Raw genomic sequence first — 16,519 nt, 5'->3', positions numbered from 1 at the left:
GCCTCAGCCTTTCTCTTCTTTTTTTTGATTTTTTGTTTGAGTTTTTTCTCTCTCTTTACTTAGCTGTTCTTTTTGTCAGCGTTAGTTAGTTCTTCTGATGAAGAGGATTCGTGCGGGCTGGGTCTCGGGCTGATCCCCCTGGTCGCAGGTCGTGGGTCAGTGGCTTCCCAGCCTGCCGTCGAGCGTTCAGCCAGGTAACGCTCCTGGCACAATGAAAGACCCATCCCTGTTCGGTGCAGGGATGATTGGTGAGGTGGCTACCTCACTGGACGCTGTGCGGTTTCTTAACCCCGATTTTGTGCGTCCTGGATGCGACTCTCCCTGCCTCATGTGCAGCGGCTTGTTCGCCTGTGCGGGTTCCCCACGCCATTAAGAGGTAAGTGTATCTATGTGGGGACCTGTCTGTCGGGGGGGGTGTCAGTCTGGGACTGTGTAACCTGCCTCTGTTCACACTGTTTGTCTCCCTATCGCTCTGGCTGCATGCTGTGGGCTGCAGGGGGGGGGGGGGGCTGTGTGACACTGTCTGTGTCAGCCTGTGTACAGTGTGAAGGGCTGTGTGCTGTGGGGCATGTTTTTGTCATGTTTGGGGCACGATACAGCGATCGCTGCGGCGATCCGCCATGTTTTTTTACATGGGTGGTGTTATATGCATCACAGTAGTGGGGGAGCGGCGGTTTCGGCGCCAAACGGCGCCATTTTGCCTGCGCTCGCTCCAGCCGCATGTTTTCACTGCGGGCGGCCATTTTCTTGTAGCCTTCCATGGGCTTTAATAGAGCGCCCTGATTGCATCACTTCCTCTTTCCTGGGTACACCGATCGAGGCGGCAGCAGCAGCAGGGGTCTCCTCAGGTTTTATCCTTCTGTTCCTTCCTATATCCATTGCCTGTGTTCAGTTTTATCCCTGTGGGGGTCTCATTGTGTTTGTGTGTGTGTGCGGTGGGCTGCGCTCGCCGCGCTTGTTAAAGGGGCAGTTAACCCTTTATTCTCTGGCATATTTTTTTGGGGCAAACGGATTCTCAGGAGGGCAAATTTCCTGCCACCTTGGTGGGAAGCCAGGGGACTGCTGTTTCCCCCCCAGGGGGGGATTTAGCCGAAGTGGTGGCTAACCTTGCTGCTCAGGTGCAGATGCTGGTGGCTGCTCAATCCACTAAAAGACCCAGAGTTTCTATTTCCTCTGATTCTGAGGGTGAAGGTGATGGGGCTGCTATGGCTGGGGTCTCCTTATCAGGGTCCCTTTCCTCCCTGGATCTCGTGGGGTCCGAGGTGGAGGCTGAGGTTGAAGGGGTTGATAATTCTCCCCCTGGCTCGCCTGAAGCGCTTGCGATCATGGATGAATTGGTTGCTTCTATAAAACAAACGCTGCGTTTGCAGGATGAGCTGTGTCCTCCCGCTGCCTTGGCGGCTTATGGGACGCAGAAAAGACGCAAGACATCGCAGGTCTTTCCCTGCACTGATGATTTTCAGCGCGCTGTTAAGGAACAATGGCGCAATTTACGCAAACCTTTTGCTGTGCCAAGTAGGTTCAGGCTGCGTTATCCTTTCACGCCTGCCACTGATGAACGGTGGTGTGTGCCACCCCCGGTGGATCACGCCATTGCGGTTTTGAACAAATCCACTGCGATTCCTGCAGAGGATACCCCGGTGTTCCGAGATGCCACGGATAGGAGACTGGAGTCTCTTGCCCGTCATACTTATTCTGTTACGGGTTCGATGCTTAAAGCTCTGTTTGCCTCTCTTATGGCAGCCCAGGCTGTCGCAAGTTGGACGCAGGTGCTTAGGCGCGTCCTAGTGGCTGATTCGGCCTTGCCGGCGACACTGGATATGGTGGATCAAATCCATCAGGGTGTCATGTACCTGTGTGATGCGGACTTGGACTTAGTGCCGTTGGCTGCACGTGTACAAAGCGTGGCGGTGTTGTCTCGCCGCCTGGTTTGGTTGAAGTGTTGGTCGGTGGACCAATCTTCGCGCAAGACCTTAGCCAATCTGCCTTATGATGGATCTCGCCTTTTTGGGGAGTCCTTGGATACGTTGATTAAGGGGATCACGGGTGGTAAGAGCACGCTCTTGCCCCACTTTCCCAAGGCTAAGGGGGCTCCTGGTAAGAAGCATACTAATTTTCGGCCTCCTCAGAGGTCCTTTCGTGCCTTTCGGTCGCACTACAAGGGCAAACCGTTCAAGGGTCAAGGCTCCCAAAAGAAGCCGTGGTCTGGTAAACAGAAGTCCGGTCAGTCCAGACCCTCTACCCATAACAGTGCGGCCTGAAGGGGCGCCCTCACCCAGTTCTGGGGTGGGGGGACGCTTGCTCTTTTTTCTTCAACCCTGGCTGGCCCGCGTGCGGGACCGGTGGGTTCAGGAAATCGTTCGATCTGGCTACAAGATCGAGTTTCTCTCTCGGCCGGAGAGCAGATTCTTTCCCTCAAATCTTCAGCTGTCTCCGGAGCGTTTGCGGGACCTGCACCTAGCGGTGCGGGATCTGAGGGCTCAGGGAGTGGTGGTTCCGGTGCCTCATCGGGACAGATTTCGGGAGTTTTATTCCAATCTGTTCACTGTGCCCAGAAAGGAGGGCAAGGTTCGTCCAATTCTGGACTTAAAGGCTTTGAACCGATTTGTACGGGTTCGCAAGTTCCGCATGGAATCCCTGCGGTTGGTGGTGGCTGCCCTGGTTCCGGGGGAATTCATGGCTTCCATCGATCTGAAGGATGCGTACCTTCACATCCCGATTTTCGAGGGTCACCAGAGGTTCCTTCGATTCGCCATTGCGGAGGATCATTACCAATTCGTGGCGTTGCCTTTTGGTCTCGCCTCGGCCCCTCGGGTTTTCACCAAGGTGCTTGCTCCCGTTCTGGCTTTGTTGAGAGCTCAGGGCATCTCTGTCCTGGGGTATCTGGACGACATTCTGGTTCGGTCTGCGTCCAGCCAGGGTCTGGAAAAGGACCTGTCCGTCACGATGCGAACTCTACAGTTTGGTTGGACGATAAATTTTCCAAAGTCGACGCTGAGTCCGTCGGTTCGTCTTCCCTACCTGGGAATGATCCTGGAATCGATCCAGGCGAAGGTCTTCCTGCCGGAAGACAAGCTCAGGACTCTTCAGGAGGAAGTCAGGTCCCTCAGGGACAGTCCGTGCTCGTCCCTCCGGACGTGCATGAGATGTCTGGGATTGATGGTCTCGGCTTTCGAGGCGATTCACTTCGCCCAGTTTCACACGCGGGGTCTCCAGGCGGAGATCCTGTCCAAGTGGGACGGGCGACCCCAATCTCTGGATCTTCTAATTTCGTTGAGCTTTCGCACCAGAAGGGATCTTCTGTGGTGGCTCCGGTCCCCGATGATATCGGGGGGCAAGTCCTTTCGTCCTATCTCATGGACGGTGATCACCACGGATGCCAGCCTGTCGGGCTGGGGTGGTGTTCTGGGCGTTCTGTCCGCCCAGGGAACTTGGTCGGAGGGGGAGTCTTCCCTTCCGATCAACATTCTGGAATTGCGTGCAATAAATCTCTGCCTTCGTCGCTGGACGGACCGACTGCAGGGCTGTCCGGTTCGGGTGCAGACGGACAATGCCACGGCGGTGGCCTACATCAACCACCAAGGGGGCACCAGGAGTGCCCGAGCGGCTCGGGAAGTGGCCGACATTCTGTCTTGGGCCGAGACTCATGTCCCGGCGATAACGGCAGTTCACATTCCGGGGGTGGAGAACTGGCAGGCGGACTATCTGAGTCGCCAGACCCTGGATCAGGGGGAATGGTCTCTCCACCCGACTGTCTTCCAGATGTTGTGCGCGAAGTGGGGTCTTCCAGATGTGGACCTGTTCGCGTCTCGTCTGAACAACAAGGTGAGAAGGTTCGTGGCAAGGACGCGCGACCCTCGGGCAGACGCATCAGACGCGTTGGTAGCTCCGTGGCATCAGTACAGACTGATGTATGCGTTTCCACCGATTCAATTGCTGTCCAGGTTCCTCCGCAGGTTGCACTCGGAATGCAGCACGGTGATTCTTGTGTCACCGGACTGGCCTCGCCGGTCCTGGTACGCAGACCTCGTGAATCTGGCGGTCGACGCCCCATGGCGTCTACCTCTTCGAGACGATCTCCTGTCTCAGGGCCCGATATTCCATCCTGCTTTACAGTCGCTGGCTTTGACGGCCTGGCTGTTGAGACCGAGGTCCTGAAGGATAGGGGTCTCTCCCCTGAGGTCGTTCACACTTTGATCAATGCGAGGAAACCTTCCTCAGGGAAGGTCTATTACCGTACTTGGAAGGCCTATTTTGCCTGGTGTGAGTCCAGGGGGTTTTCACCTCGCACGTACTCGGTTTCTCGAGTGTTGTCCTTCCTTCAAACGGGTGTCGACCAGCGTTTGGCGCTGGCTACGGTCAAGGGTCAGGTGTCTGCGCTGGCCGTTCTTTTTCAACGTCCGGTGGCTTCTAACTCCTTAGTTGCCACTTTTGTTCGAGTGCGGCATCTGGTCCCTCCTAGGAGGGAACCTCTGCCTCCTTGGGACTTGAATCTCGTTCTATCTGTGTTACAACGTGCTCTTTTTGAACAGATCAGGGAGATCTCGTTGTCTATGTTGTCCAAAAAGGTCGCCTTTTTGGTGGCGATCACTTCGGCTCGCAGAGTGTCGGAGCTGGCGGCTTTGTCCTGCAAGTCTCCGTATCTGGTCATTCACTTGGATAAGGTGGTCTTGCGACCTAATCCTTCTTTTCTTCCGAAGCGAGTTTCGGAATTCCATCTCAATGAGGATATTGTCTTACCTTCGCTGTGCGCGAAGCCTACACATCCGAAGGAGGTGAGGTTGCACTCTTTGGATGTTGTTCGGGCGATAAGGGTTTACCTTAAATCGACTGAGTCTTTTCGCAAGACGGATTCTTTGTTTGTCCTTCCGGAGGGTCCTCGGAAGGGTATGGCGGCGTCGGCTTCTACCATCGCCAAATGGATCAGACAGACCATTGAACAGGCATATGCTTTGCAGGGAAAAGTTCCTCCTGTGCCTGTGAAGGCGCACTCTACTAGATGTCTGAGTACGTCTTGGGCCTGTTGTCATGGGGCTTCTGTGGCCCAGGTGTGTAAGGCGGCGACCTGGTCGACCGTACACACTTTCACAAAATTCTACAGAGTAGATGTTCAGGCATCGGCAGATGCTTCCTTTGGCCGCAAGGTTCTTAGTGCGGCAGTTCCTTAGGGTCCTTTGTTTTGGACCCCTGGCTGTTTGGGATACGTTTTTATCCCTGGGTTATTTGTTTTTCCTGGGTTGTTGCTCCTGTTGAGCAAGTTTTTTTCATGTTGCCCAGCTGGTGTCCTTCCTTTGGTAAGGTTCCTTTCTTTGATGTGGAGACTGCGTTGTCTTACGGCGCGGCTGCGTTTCCCACCCCTCATGTTTGCACTGCTTTGGGACGTCCCCATTGTGACGAATATGACGAGGCGGCGACTGTCGGAGGACGTAAGAGAAAACGGAATTTTTGTAAAATCTTACCTGTAAAATTCCTTTCTCTGAGTCCTCCGACAGTCGCCGCCCCCGCCCCTCTTTTGGGGTTTGGTTGTATACTCTACTGGTATTCCACTGAAACTGAGATATGGTTGCAGGAAGTAGGGGGGTATTGACTGAGGGGACCACCCCCTGTGGGTGGGATATGTTAAAAGCTTTAATGTTAACATATTCTGTTGCCAAGCTACTCCTTCGGAGCAAAGTCTAATACCCCATTGTGACGAATATGACGAGGCGGCGACTGTCGGAGGACTCAGAGAAAGGAATTTTACAGGTAAGATTTTACAAAAATTCTGTTTTTTCTCCTACTTCCACTTTTACTTCACTACATTTTTTCGATGATTTCAATACTTCTACTCCAATATTTTTTTTTGTGCTGCATAGTTACTCGTTACAATTATAAAAATTACCACTGCCAGAACAGTAGATGGCAGGTTTCATGAAGCTCAAAAAAATGTGTATAATGTCATGTGTACTTTTGACTTCTTTTGACTTCTTTCTTTAATAACTTTTTAATAACTTTAACTTTAATAACTTTAACTTTAATAAACTTTTGACTTCTTTCTTTAATAACTACATAACACAGTACTTGTACTCTTACTTTCAGTACTTGAGTAGCAATTTTTTATTAAAAACTACTGGTACTTTTACTTTCAGTACTTGAGTAGCAAAATTAAAAAAAAAACTACTTGCAATACTTAAGTACAAAAAATGATGAATACTTTAGTACTTCTACTCAAGTCACTTTTTGATCGAGCACTTCCACTTCTACTCAAGTCACTTTTTGATCGAGCACTTGTACTTTTACTCAAGTATGGGTTTCGAGTACTTTATACAACTCTGTGCACACCACACTTTTCAGAAAATTTAAAGGGGTATAAATACTTTTTCAAGGCACTGTATACGTTTTTTAGCAGAGACCCTAGGGAATAAAATGGTGGTCATTGCAACTTTTTTTGTCACATGGTATTTTCACAGCAATTTTTTGAATGCATTTAAAAAAAAAAAAAAAAAAAGTTCATTAACCAAAAAAAAAAAAAAAAAACAAGTTAATTTACCAATTTAAGACCCGTAGATTTTCCTGCTTAATGACCAGGCCCTATTTTGCGATTCTGCACTGTGTTATTTTAAAGGACAATTGCGCGGACGTGCGACTGCGACGCTGTACCCAAACAAAATTGACGTTCTTTTTTCCCACAAATAGAGCTTTCTTTTGGTGGTATTTGATCACCTGTGCGATTTTTTTTTATTTTTTACGCTGTAAACAAAAAAAGAGCGACAATTTTGAAAAAAAAAAAAAAAAAAACAATATTTTTCACATTCTGCTATATAACATTCCCAAAACAAAAAAATGTAAAAATCAAAATCTTTTAACATTTTAGGCCAATTTGTTTTCTGCTACATATTGTTGATAAAAAAAATAACAATAAGCGTATTTTGCTTGATTTGCGCAAAAGTTATTGCGTTTACTAATTACGGGAAAGATTTATGTCATTTTTATTGTTTTTTTTTCTTTTTTTTTACTAGTAATGGCGATCTGTGATTTTTTGTGGGACTGCGACATTGCGGCGGACAGATCGGACCCCTAACTGACATTTTTGACACTTTTGGGTGTACCAGTGACATTACTACAGTAATCAGTGCTAAAAATATGCACTGTTACTGTAATAATGCCATTGGCAGGGAAGGGGTTAATACTATTGGTGATCAAGGGGTTAAATGTAAGCCTAGGGGAGTGATTCTAACTGTGGGGGGGTTGGGCTTGTGAAATGATCATAGAGACATGAGATCCTTTATAGTAGGATCATATAATCTCTGTGATCATTGCATTGTTTACATCAGCCGTTTGTCCTTCTCTGTCAGCGAGGAGAGATCGCCGGTGTCAATCGGAGCCGCCTGACACCCGCACTGGCTTCCCGCTGACGATCGAGGGCAGGAGCGCGCCTCCCAGGCAGATGAGGTTAATTAACGTAATTTTGCCTGGGAGAGCCACACTGCCGACGTAAATAAGCAGTGCGCCGACGGGAAGTGGTTAAAAAAAAAAAATACAAAAGTTAGCACGATTTTTTTTTGTATATTGTGAAAGATGATGTTACGCCGAGTAAATAGATACTTAACATGTTATGCTTTAAAATTGCGCACACTTGTGGAATGGCGCCAAACGTCGGTACTTTAAAATCTCCATAGGAGAAGCTTTAAAAAGTTCAAAAAGTTACAACGTTCGCAGCGATACCTCCATGATGGTTTGAACGCCGTTTACATATGCGGATGCTGGTCCTTTTACTAAAAAAAATGTTTTTGTTTTTTTTTACTTTTATTTTGACACTTTCCCTTTAAATTTTTTTTGTTAGCACTTTTATTCCTAATACAAGGAATGTAAACATCCCTTGTAATTGGAATAGGGCATGACAGGTCCTCTTTATGGAGAGATGTGGGGTCTAGAAGTTCCTATATCTCTCCTCTAGGCCGGAAAGCCTGAGATAAAACAAAAAAAACTATCTCAGGCTCTCCAGCCAAATACACGGCAGTGTTTACAACTGCCAGAGCCGGACGTGACGTCATAATCTCCCGCCCGACCTCCGAGAGTCAGAGAGATGACTGGGGATCATCTGGTTTTCGGCCAACTCTATGGTAAACTTCTGGCGGGTTAATTCGGTAGAACCACGGGAGGGTGGCAGGAGTGGGGGTGACCCCTCCCATCGCCTGTAAAAATAATTACCGCTATGATTGTTTTTACATGACAGGGAATCGGGGAAAAAAATATGTCTCAAAGATGCTTGCAGCTGCAGGCATCATTCAGATTTACCCACTTAAACTCCAGGACATCATATGACGTCCACCTAAGGAGAAGTGATTAAAGTGCTATTTGCTTTACAGAGCCAACTTTCTACTTACTCGTCCACAGACTCCACACATTATAGATGCTGTCTTGTCACACTTTGCCTACGTGTGCTGGATGCAGTCATTTCATAGCAACTTGATTATGTTCAGAATTGTAATAACTCTGTCTGTTTTAAAACAAACACACATAAAAAGTAAATTAAAAACAAGCTGCATTTGTGCTCCCCAGCATATAAGGCCTCTTGTACACTGATTCTTGACAACCATCAGTTTTCAGGCTTACAGCATTTTACTGACGTAAAATGCAGCCCGTTGTTTTCAATATGCCTGTACACACAGGCGCATAAAGAAGTGCTGCGTATTAATCAATAATTACTTAACCTGAAGCTTTTGCTCCCTTCATGACCAGGGCATTTTTGCTATTCAGCACGGTGCTACTTTAACTGGCAATTGTGCATTCATACATAACTGTACACAAATGAAATGTGTATCATTTTTGTCACACAAACTGAGCTTTCTTTTGGTGGTATTCAGTCACCACTGGGTTTTTTATTTTTTGCAATATGCATGAAAAAAAATATAAAAAATCTTGAAAACATGTTTTTCCTAGTTTCTGTTGTAAAATTTTGCAAACAAATAATATTTCTTCATAAATGTAGGCCAAAATGTAGTCCACTACATTTCTTTGGTGAAAATAACCCAAATCAGTGTATTTTATCCAGTTCCTGACCGCCTCATAGCAGATGCTGTGTGTACAGGACGGCCCTCCTGTGCAGAATCACCTATGTGTGTGTGTGTGTGTGTGTGTGTGTATATATATATGTGTGTGTGTGTGTGTATATACTGTATATGTATATGTGATTCTGCGCTTCCGCTTAGGGGGCGTACATACCACCGGTGGGTGGCTTCTGCTGTGATTACTCACTGGATGTCTGCCAGCACCCACTGATCATCGGAGCAGAGACACAGAACAAAGCTGTCAACACAAACGGGTGTCTAGGATGTCTAAAATACACAACATATTTCATCATAGCAAGGTTCAAATTGCTTAATGTAAATTTTGTGTGATTGCATCACATCATTAAAATAGTAATCATTAAGATTGTAAGCACTAATGAGCAGGTTTCCTCTTGTACCAAATTTTATTGTAACTGTAATGTCTGCCTTCATTTTGTAAAGAGCTGCGCAAACTGTGGGTGCTATAAAAATCTTGTATAATAATAATAAAAACACACACTCATATATACATATCCCATCTTCCAATAATTACTTACCAAAGTTTGACTCTTTAGCACAGATATTCTTTAAATTTTCCTGTTTTAGTGCATTATGAAGAAGACCCATTTATTTCTTTGTTTATATCTCTTTCCACATATCTTTTTTTTTTTTTTTTTTAAATGTTTTGATAATTGATATAGAACTATGAAGCTATGTGGACGCTATACATTTTCCCAAAGTATTTATTTATTTTTTTGTGCCTGGTAGGTACAGTTGCAGCATCCAGCCTTACTGCCTGCAGCGTGTAAAAAAAAGTCTATAGGAGGCTGAAATACTCTGCAGTTGAACAGTATATCGAGTGGTAATTATGTTTAGGGTCCTTTGCATTCAGGAACATATGCCAGGAATACCTGGTTCCTGGGCATACGATCCTGAACACATACAGCACTACACATGAGTACCACTCCACACAGTACAGCATTCAATCTCCACAGTATCAAACCTGCAATAGACAATAATAGGCTGCAGGCAACAGGGCTAAATACTGCACCGGTGCAAATTCTGGGATTGGACACACACGACCTAATGTGCAGGTAGTCTTAGCATAATATAAGGTCGATTCACATTCGTTTTTTTATATTCATCAATTTTTTTTTTTCTTAAAATCATTTTCTGAATGTTCAGTTCACAATAAGTGCGAAAATACTGTAATAACCAAAACGCAAGTGTATTGCTTTTGTGAATTGATGCTTATGTGTGCTATCAATAAAAATTGCTCTTATTGCAGACATGGCATAGTCCAAATTTTGGAAAAATTAAGGAGGAAAGCTTAGAAAGAGGGGTCAACTGTCAATGTAATTTTTTGCACTTACAATTGTTTTGAATTGAATTATATGACAATGAACTTTTTTTTTGCCTTCCCTGTACCTGAGAGCTGATACTCTACCCCATGTTAGCTGTCTACCTGAGAGCTTATACTCCATCCTGTGCAATCCTAGTTTATGTGTTCCTGTAGTGAATTCTCATAATTATTCTCCTGTCCTTGGTTTTTAAACCCAAAATGTTCCTTTTACAAGAGTTCTAGGCGCCTCCTGGTACCAGTTGATTTCATTAACACTTGAGTTTGCTGCTGCAGGGAGCCCCTAACTCTTACCATGCTCTGTAAGATAGCAGAGTACTGCTCACATTGAGTATAAGCTTGCAAGCACACCCCAAATGTCCTGCCTGAAACTGTGTGGATGGGACATCATACAAGTGCTGGATACAAGATTTGCAGTCTAGATATAGACTATATTTTATTTTTCTGCTCTTTTAGGTACTATTAAATACTGCCATACTAAAATTGTATGTTTCCTTTATAGGTCTTATTCAGCCAATCCCTCGGAACAGTCAGTTTTTTCAAAGTTATTTTATTAATAGTTACACCCATGAAGTTGATCGACCATACAAGTGTTACTATTGTCAACGTGCCTATAAGAAGTCCTGCCACTTAAAACAGCATATCAGGTAATAGTATTGTTAAAGATATTTGATTTGCCACATTTTACATGTAACACCTTGGATATTTCGTGATATGTTTAAACACAGTTTTACACAGCAGTCTTTCTAGAGAATAGAACAAGTTTGTTGTGGGGAATGGGGGGGGGGGGGGGGGGGGTGGTGTTATGGCGGGGGAGGAGGCATCTTTTTCTTGGAACAGTTGTATATGCATAAACATAACCTTACTTCCATACTTTAAGAGCAACTTAGGGGTTTAAATGTTTTGATATTTATTCATGTAATAGAAAACATTAAAATGTTCTGTATTTAATAGCATAATAAAGTAAGCAACAGATTGTACCATTGTAAATGCTTTCAGTGCTTGGGGAACTAGTACCAGACTCTTTCCTCCCATTATCCAAAATTTAAATTATTTGGCTTTTCAGCAAGAATAGATGTTGCCACTTGGGTTGTCACTTGTCACCTACCATATTCTTATCTTTTTCAGGGAGCCCAGCATAATGGCTCTAGGAGTTTCTTTCTTCTATTTTTAAAGCCGAATTTCAGGTATGGATATTTTTGCATAATTACATTGGTTCAGCTTGGATCACTGATCCCTGTGGAAGCTGGAAGTCAATGTAGTAGACAGTGCCACTGTAGTGATTGCTGTAGGCTTCCAGGTCCAGTGCCAAGTGGCTACCCTGCTGCTTAGTGAACAAGGGAGGTAGCTTGCCCAGCACAGATGCCATCCAGAAAATATTGCTTTTTCTCAATGATTGAATAAGGTGAAGATCATGACGTCACTGACCTGCCTCTCCAATTAGAGAATTCATGTAGAAAATGCAAAGTATTCTCTCAGCGTTGCATGGGACATGTAAGCCAGCAGCAATCATGGTAGTAGTGGTGCCTACAAAAGTTATTTCCATCTGCCACAGGGATTGGCCAGTTATGGCACAAGCAGACTGAACCAATGTGACTATGCAAAAATTGTCATACCTGGAATTTAGCTTTAAGGCCACTGCAAGAGGCCTAGATTAGCTATCCGTTTTTGGCACAGATTTCCAGAAAGATACTGATATCCGGCTGCATGGTCATGAGACAGTGTCTAGCATATGATCCTAATCAGGGCCACTGCCTGATAAAATTTTGGGGAGGCCCCTAGGCAGTCGAAACCTTGGGATAACTTTTAACTAAGTAGTGTGCACGTCGCCCGCTAGATGAAGATGACCATCACTACTGTACATTACATGTACGCGGGTTGCATCAAAAATGTTTACAAACTGACAGCTGAAAGAGGATGAGCATTTCAGAGAGATTACAGATCCTGATGTCCCTCGGTGCCATCCAGATCTGTGTTTAACAGGATGTACTGACCTTAATGGCTCAGCACACAAGTGCTTAGCAGAGCTTTTGCTTTCATTTGGCCATTTCCTAGATGACGATGGCTTGATTTTTCTGTGCACGCATTTTTTTCCTGGTCTTTATAGTGGAACCCTTTTTTTTTTAGGAGAGTGTTTGAAAGCTGGGCCAGCTGCAGGGATGCCGGTCCTCTTCCTGGCTCTGAACTTTGGTGCTGCAGTGGGTAATTGATTCAGGTCTTTAGGCTGAATTCAATACAAAAAACTCCCAACCGGGACTCACCCCCTCCTGCCCTCTCATCCATTGATAAAAGTTATTTTGTTTGTTCCACTGCATGTAACCCGTTCTCTGAATGGGGGAGTCTGCTGAAAGTCTGAATTTTCTCCCCCAATCCAGAGATCATATTACATGTAGTGAAAGCAATTAAATAACTTTTTTTTTCAGTGAAGGAGGGGTTGGGTCCTCGTTAGGAGCCTATTCTATTGGTATCAGCCTGGGGACTAAAGCTATCAACCACTGGAATGCCAGAAATTCAGAGCCAGGAAAACAATCGACATCCCTGGAGTGATGGTTTCTCCTGGGTCCTGTTGCCAGCAAGATACAGGACATATTTCATTACAGATAAGTTAGGTAACTAAAGCTACAGGAATAAAAACAATTTTTAGCTACATTTCAGCTTTGAATTTCCTGTCTGCTTAAAGCAGATTTCCTTTTATCTGTGTTTCAAAATAAAGTGTATAAATAGAAAATAAATGTCTTGAATTTTAGGGTAAATGTTGGCATTGGGTTTTACTGCTTTATTGTGTTATGCAGTATCCGAAGATCAATGTTTCCCAAATAGTCTTTCAGGACAGCTCCTGGAGAGAGGGTAGCTCCACCCACTTTCCCAGGAAACACTGTAGTCACGATCTTTAAAAGGCAGGATACTTCAACCATGGCCTCAGTTGTGGTTTTTCCCCTGCCATGGTGGAAGGGCTGCGGTAAACCATGGATGTGCTACGCTTTTTTTCAGGTGGGGAAATGTGCATGTATATACCTGTGGGTGGGGGGTGTTCTGGAGTGCTTTTCTTCTTCCTAGCCTGGCGAGGAGGCCTGTTCTGTGAATGGGATGGGTGATGGCAGGGGTCCCTGACCAGCGTCTCAGCTACCTGGGCTTCTGCTCATCCTGGCTGGCGAGTGATGTTACTTCCGGCAAAGGCAGGACTTCCAGCAGAGCGCAACGCCTTCTGGTTCCAGCCACTGGAAAGCAGGAGGAAGGGGCAGACCTTTGCTGGTGTAATTTTCAGTCCTGGCAGCAGCGAAAGGGCCAGGAATTTTCAAATTTAACAACCAAATATCCACTGAGGCCTCTGCAGCAATGTAGCCAAGGGAACCAGCGGTGGTTGCAGGAGCAGGAGCCACAAGCACCATCCAAGCCCAGGTAAGCAGGGGCAGAGGCTCCTGTACCCCTTTTTACTCATGGGCTGTTTTTTCCTTCTTCTCCTTCCCTGAGCTAGAGGGGAGGAGGGAAGCCTGCATAACACTCCTGAGGTTACATCTCTAAGGAGTGTGATAGGATGGTGTTTCTTTTTTTTCTACATCATTGACTGCTGTTGGTTGGCTGCCGGTGGAGTCGGTCCCTGAATCATGTGCCTCTATAAAAATCTATAAAATAGTAATGTTTGCTTCTGAATTTGCTCCAGAAAAAAATAGATTTCTCTATCGCTCATTGACAGACGTAGTCCTCGGTGATACAGCACCTTCGGGTTATGTTGCCTCCACAGGAGTAGGACTAGACAGGAAATAAAATGCTCTGGCCACACCCCAGGGGCAGTCCCCGAGGGTATATCCTCTCTCTCTCTCTGCCACAGCAAATCATTTTTTTTCTGTCTAGTCAGGAGTAAGGACCTAGATACCTTGCTGGGATCTTCGGTCCTGGCAGGATTTTTTTCTTAGAAAAGATTTTTTAGACAGCTTTTTTTCTCCAGTGTTCCTGTGAGATCTTCAAGCAAGAAAGCTGAACTGGGCGACGGGCGGGATGTTGAGATCCAGTGGTCACCCCAGTTCAGCCTACGAGCGCGTGCAGGCCATAGCTCCGCGCTGGGTCGGCCGCGACATAGTCCCACTGGAGGGGACTGACCCTGCGAGTTAAACGTCTCGCTAAAACGCCAAGGACCATGAGTCACGGCGTCCGTATTGGTCGACAGCCCTCCAACTTCGGTGAAGAGGGGTACTGTCAGGAGTTGGCGCCCGCCTGGTTCCGGTATGGTGAGTAGTATGTTCCCCTTTTCCCCCTGACGGGTCTTGTGGTGAACGCGGGCCCCTCTCTGTAATGGTAAGGATGGGTTCCCCTCTATCCTATAACATAGCACAGATCCCCCTATATTGAGTGTGATTTGTGTGTACAAAAAGCCAGCAGGCTTGGTTTGGGAGCTGACAATCTAATTACAAAGTATGTTTAAATGATTGTAATATGTGGCAGCACTGGAATCTTACTGTGTTACTAGAAGTATCCTACCTGTCAGAAGCCACAGGACAGGTATGCGGCTTGCCAGGTCATTCCTCCAGCTGAAGCAGGTCTCCCGACGGCCACGCGGTTCCGCCAGGGTTCGGTACCGCCGGCCAAGCTGATCTCCATGAGAGAAAGATTTTGCGATGCCTAGTTACTCTGCAGGACGCCGCTATGCTGTAACAGACCGCCGTAGATCGCACGAGGCCGCCATTTTGGCGTAGCCTCGTGTCTGCAGCATGGGGGCGGCCATGTTTGAGGTGACTCAAACACCTCGTGGAGCTAGGGGAGGCGCCGGAAGGCGTGCAGAGGGGCGGAGCCGCCTCCTTTCTTCCCGGGCAGCCAGCCAAAAGACTTCCTGTTTGTGAACACAGCGCTGTAACCTGTTGCAGTGAACTCTGAGCATCAAGTGGTGAGCCTGGGGGTCTATCTCTCTCTCTCTTGATCGATAGGGATCCCTAGCAGGTAACACTGAGGGGCTTTTGTGGCTCTGGGGGTCTGAAAAAAAAAAAAAAAAGTTTTTTATTTAAGTTTGGATTGAATTTTCCGGGTAGTTACTGGAATAATCATGGACCCTGCCACACAAGTACCCCCACCTGTTGCCCTCGAGGGGGCCACGGGACCCGCCAGTGCACAGAGTATGGATGCATTTACAGCAGTTTTGGAGTCTATGGTGGCTCGGGTGGAGGCGGCCTGTCAGGGACGGGGGTCAAGAAAGCGACCCCCGCCTACCCCTATATCATCGGACACCTCTGACTCAGATTCAGAGATGGTCACTGCAGCTGCAGGTCCCTCTGCAAGGGCTGTTATCTCAGGTAAAGCTCCTTCAGACAGTGAGGAGGACGTTCATTCTTCCGCCATAATTCAGGAAGAAGCATTGGTGGATGCACTAGTTGTGGCGGTGCGGGAAACCTTAAGACTTGAGGTTTTACCGGCAGAGGCAACTGAAACAGAGATTCCCTTTGGTACTAACAAACCCACCAAAACGGTGAAGGTTTTTCCTGTACCCAAGTGTTTTGGTAATAAAATTAAAGGAGAATGGGAGCATTCTAAGCGTACCTTTACTATTTCCAAGCGTATTGCTAGACGCTATCCGTTTGAGGAATCCCTCATTAAGAAATGGACGGTACCACCAGTGGTGGATCCACCTATTTCCAGGCTCAATAAAGCCACGGTTATCCCAGTGGAGGACACTTCGTCCTTTAAGGATCCGGTGGATCGAAAGATGGAAGCAGAGTCCCGCACTATTTTCTCCCTGATAGGGTCAGCATTTAGACCAGTAATTGTTATTGGTCTAGTTTCCCAGACACTAACGGAATGGGCGAGATTGGTACGCCAAGACCTTAGGGGAAAAGATATTCCCCAGGGAACATCTGATTTGATGGAACAGATTATACAAGGGCTACAGTTTGTCTGTGACGCAGCCTTGGATGCTACCCCCCTATTAGGGCATGCATCTATGTCAGCGGTAATCCTCAGACGTGTGTTGTGGTTAAAATGCTGGTCAGCTGACCTAGGTTCCAAAAAGACCTTGACGAATCTCCCTTTTCAGGGGAATCGCCTATTTGGGGCCACCCTAGATGAAATCATTAAGGATGCCACTGGGGGCAAGAGCACTTTCTTGCCACAGACTGCTAAAGCTAAGGGACCTCGCAACAAGCGA

General features: G+C 46.5%; 1 protein-coding gene across 2 annotated transcripts in view; it reads left to right on the top strand.

Annotated features, from left to right (window-relative positions):
• The window catches only part of ZNF236 (zinc finger protein 236), a 358,788-nt gene that overhangs the window by 104,806 nt on the left and 237,463 nt on the right, over positions 1-16,519 (top strand). For both annotated transcript variants that reach the window (XM_082258772.1, XM_082258771.1), the window contains exon 13: positions 10,892-11,036. In XM_082258772.1, coding sequence (XP_082114898.1) covers positions 10,892-11,036 — 145 coding nt within the window. The remainder of the gene's footprint in view (positions 1-10,891; positions 11,037-16,519) is intronic.

This window comes from Pelophylax lessonae (genome assembly GCF_965119305.1).
Source record: "Pelophylax lessonae genome assembly, chromosome: 5".
NCBI lineage: Eukaryota > Metazoa > Chordata > Amphibia > Anura > Ranidae > Pelophylax > Pelophylax lessonae.
This window is presented reverse-complemented; position numbering and strand designations above follow the sequence as displayed.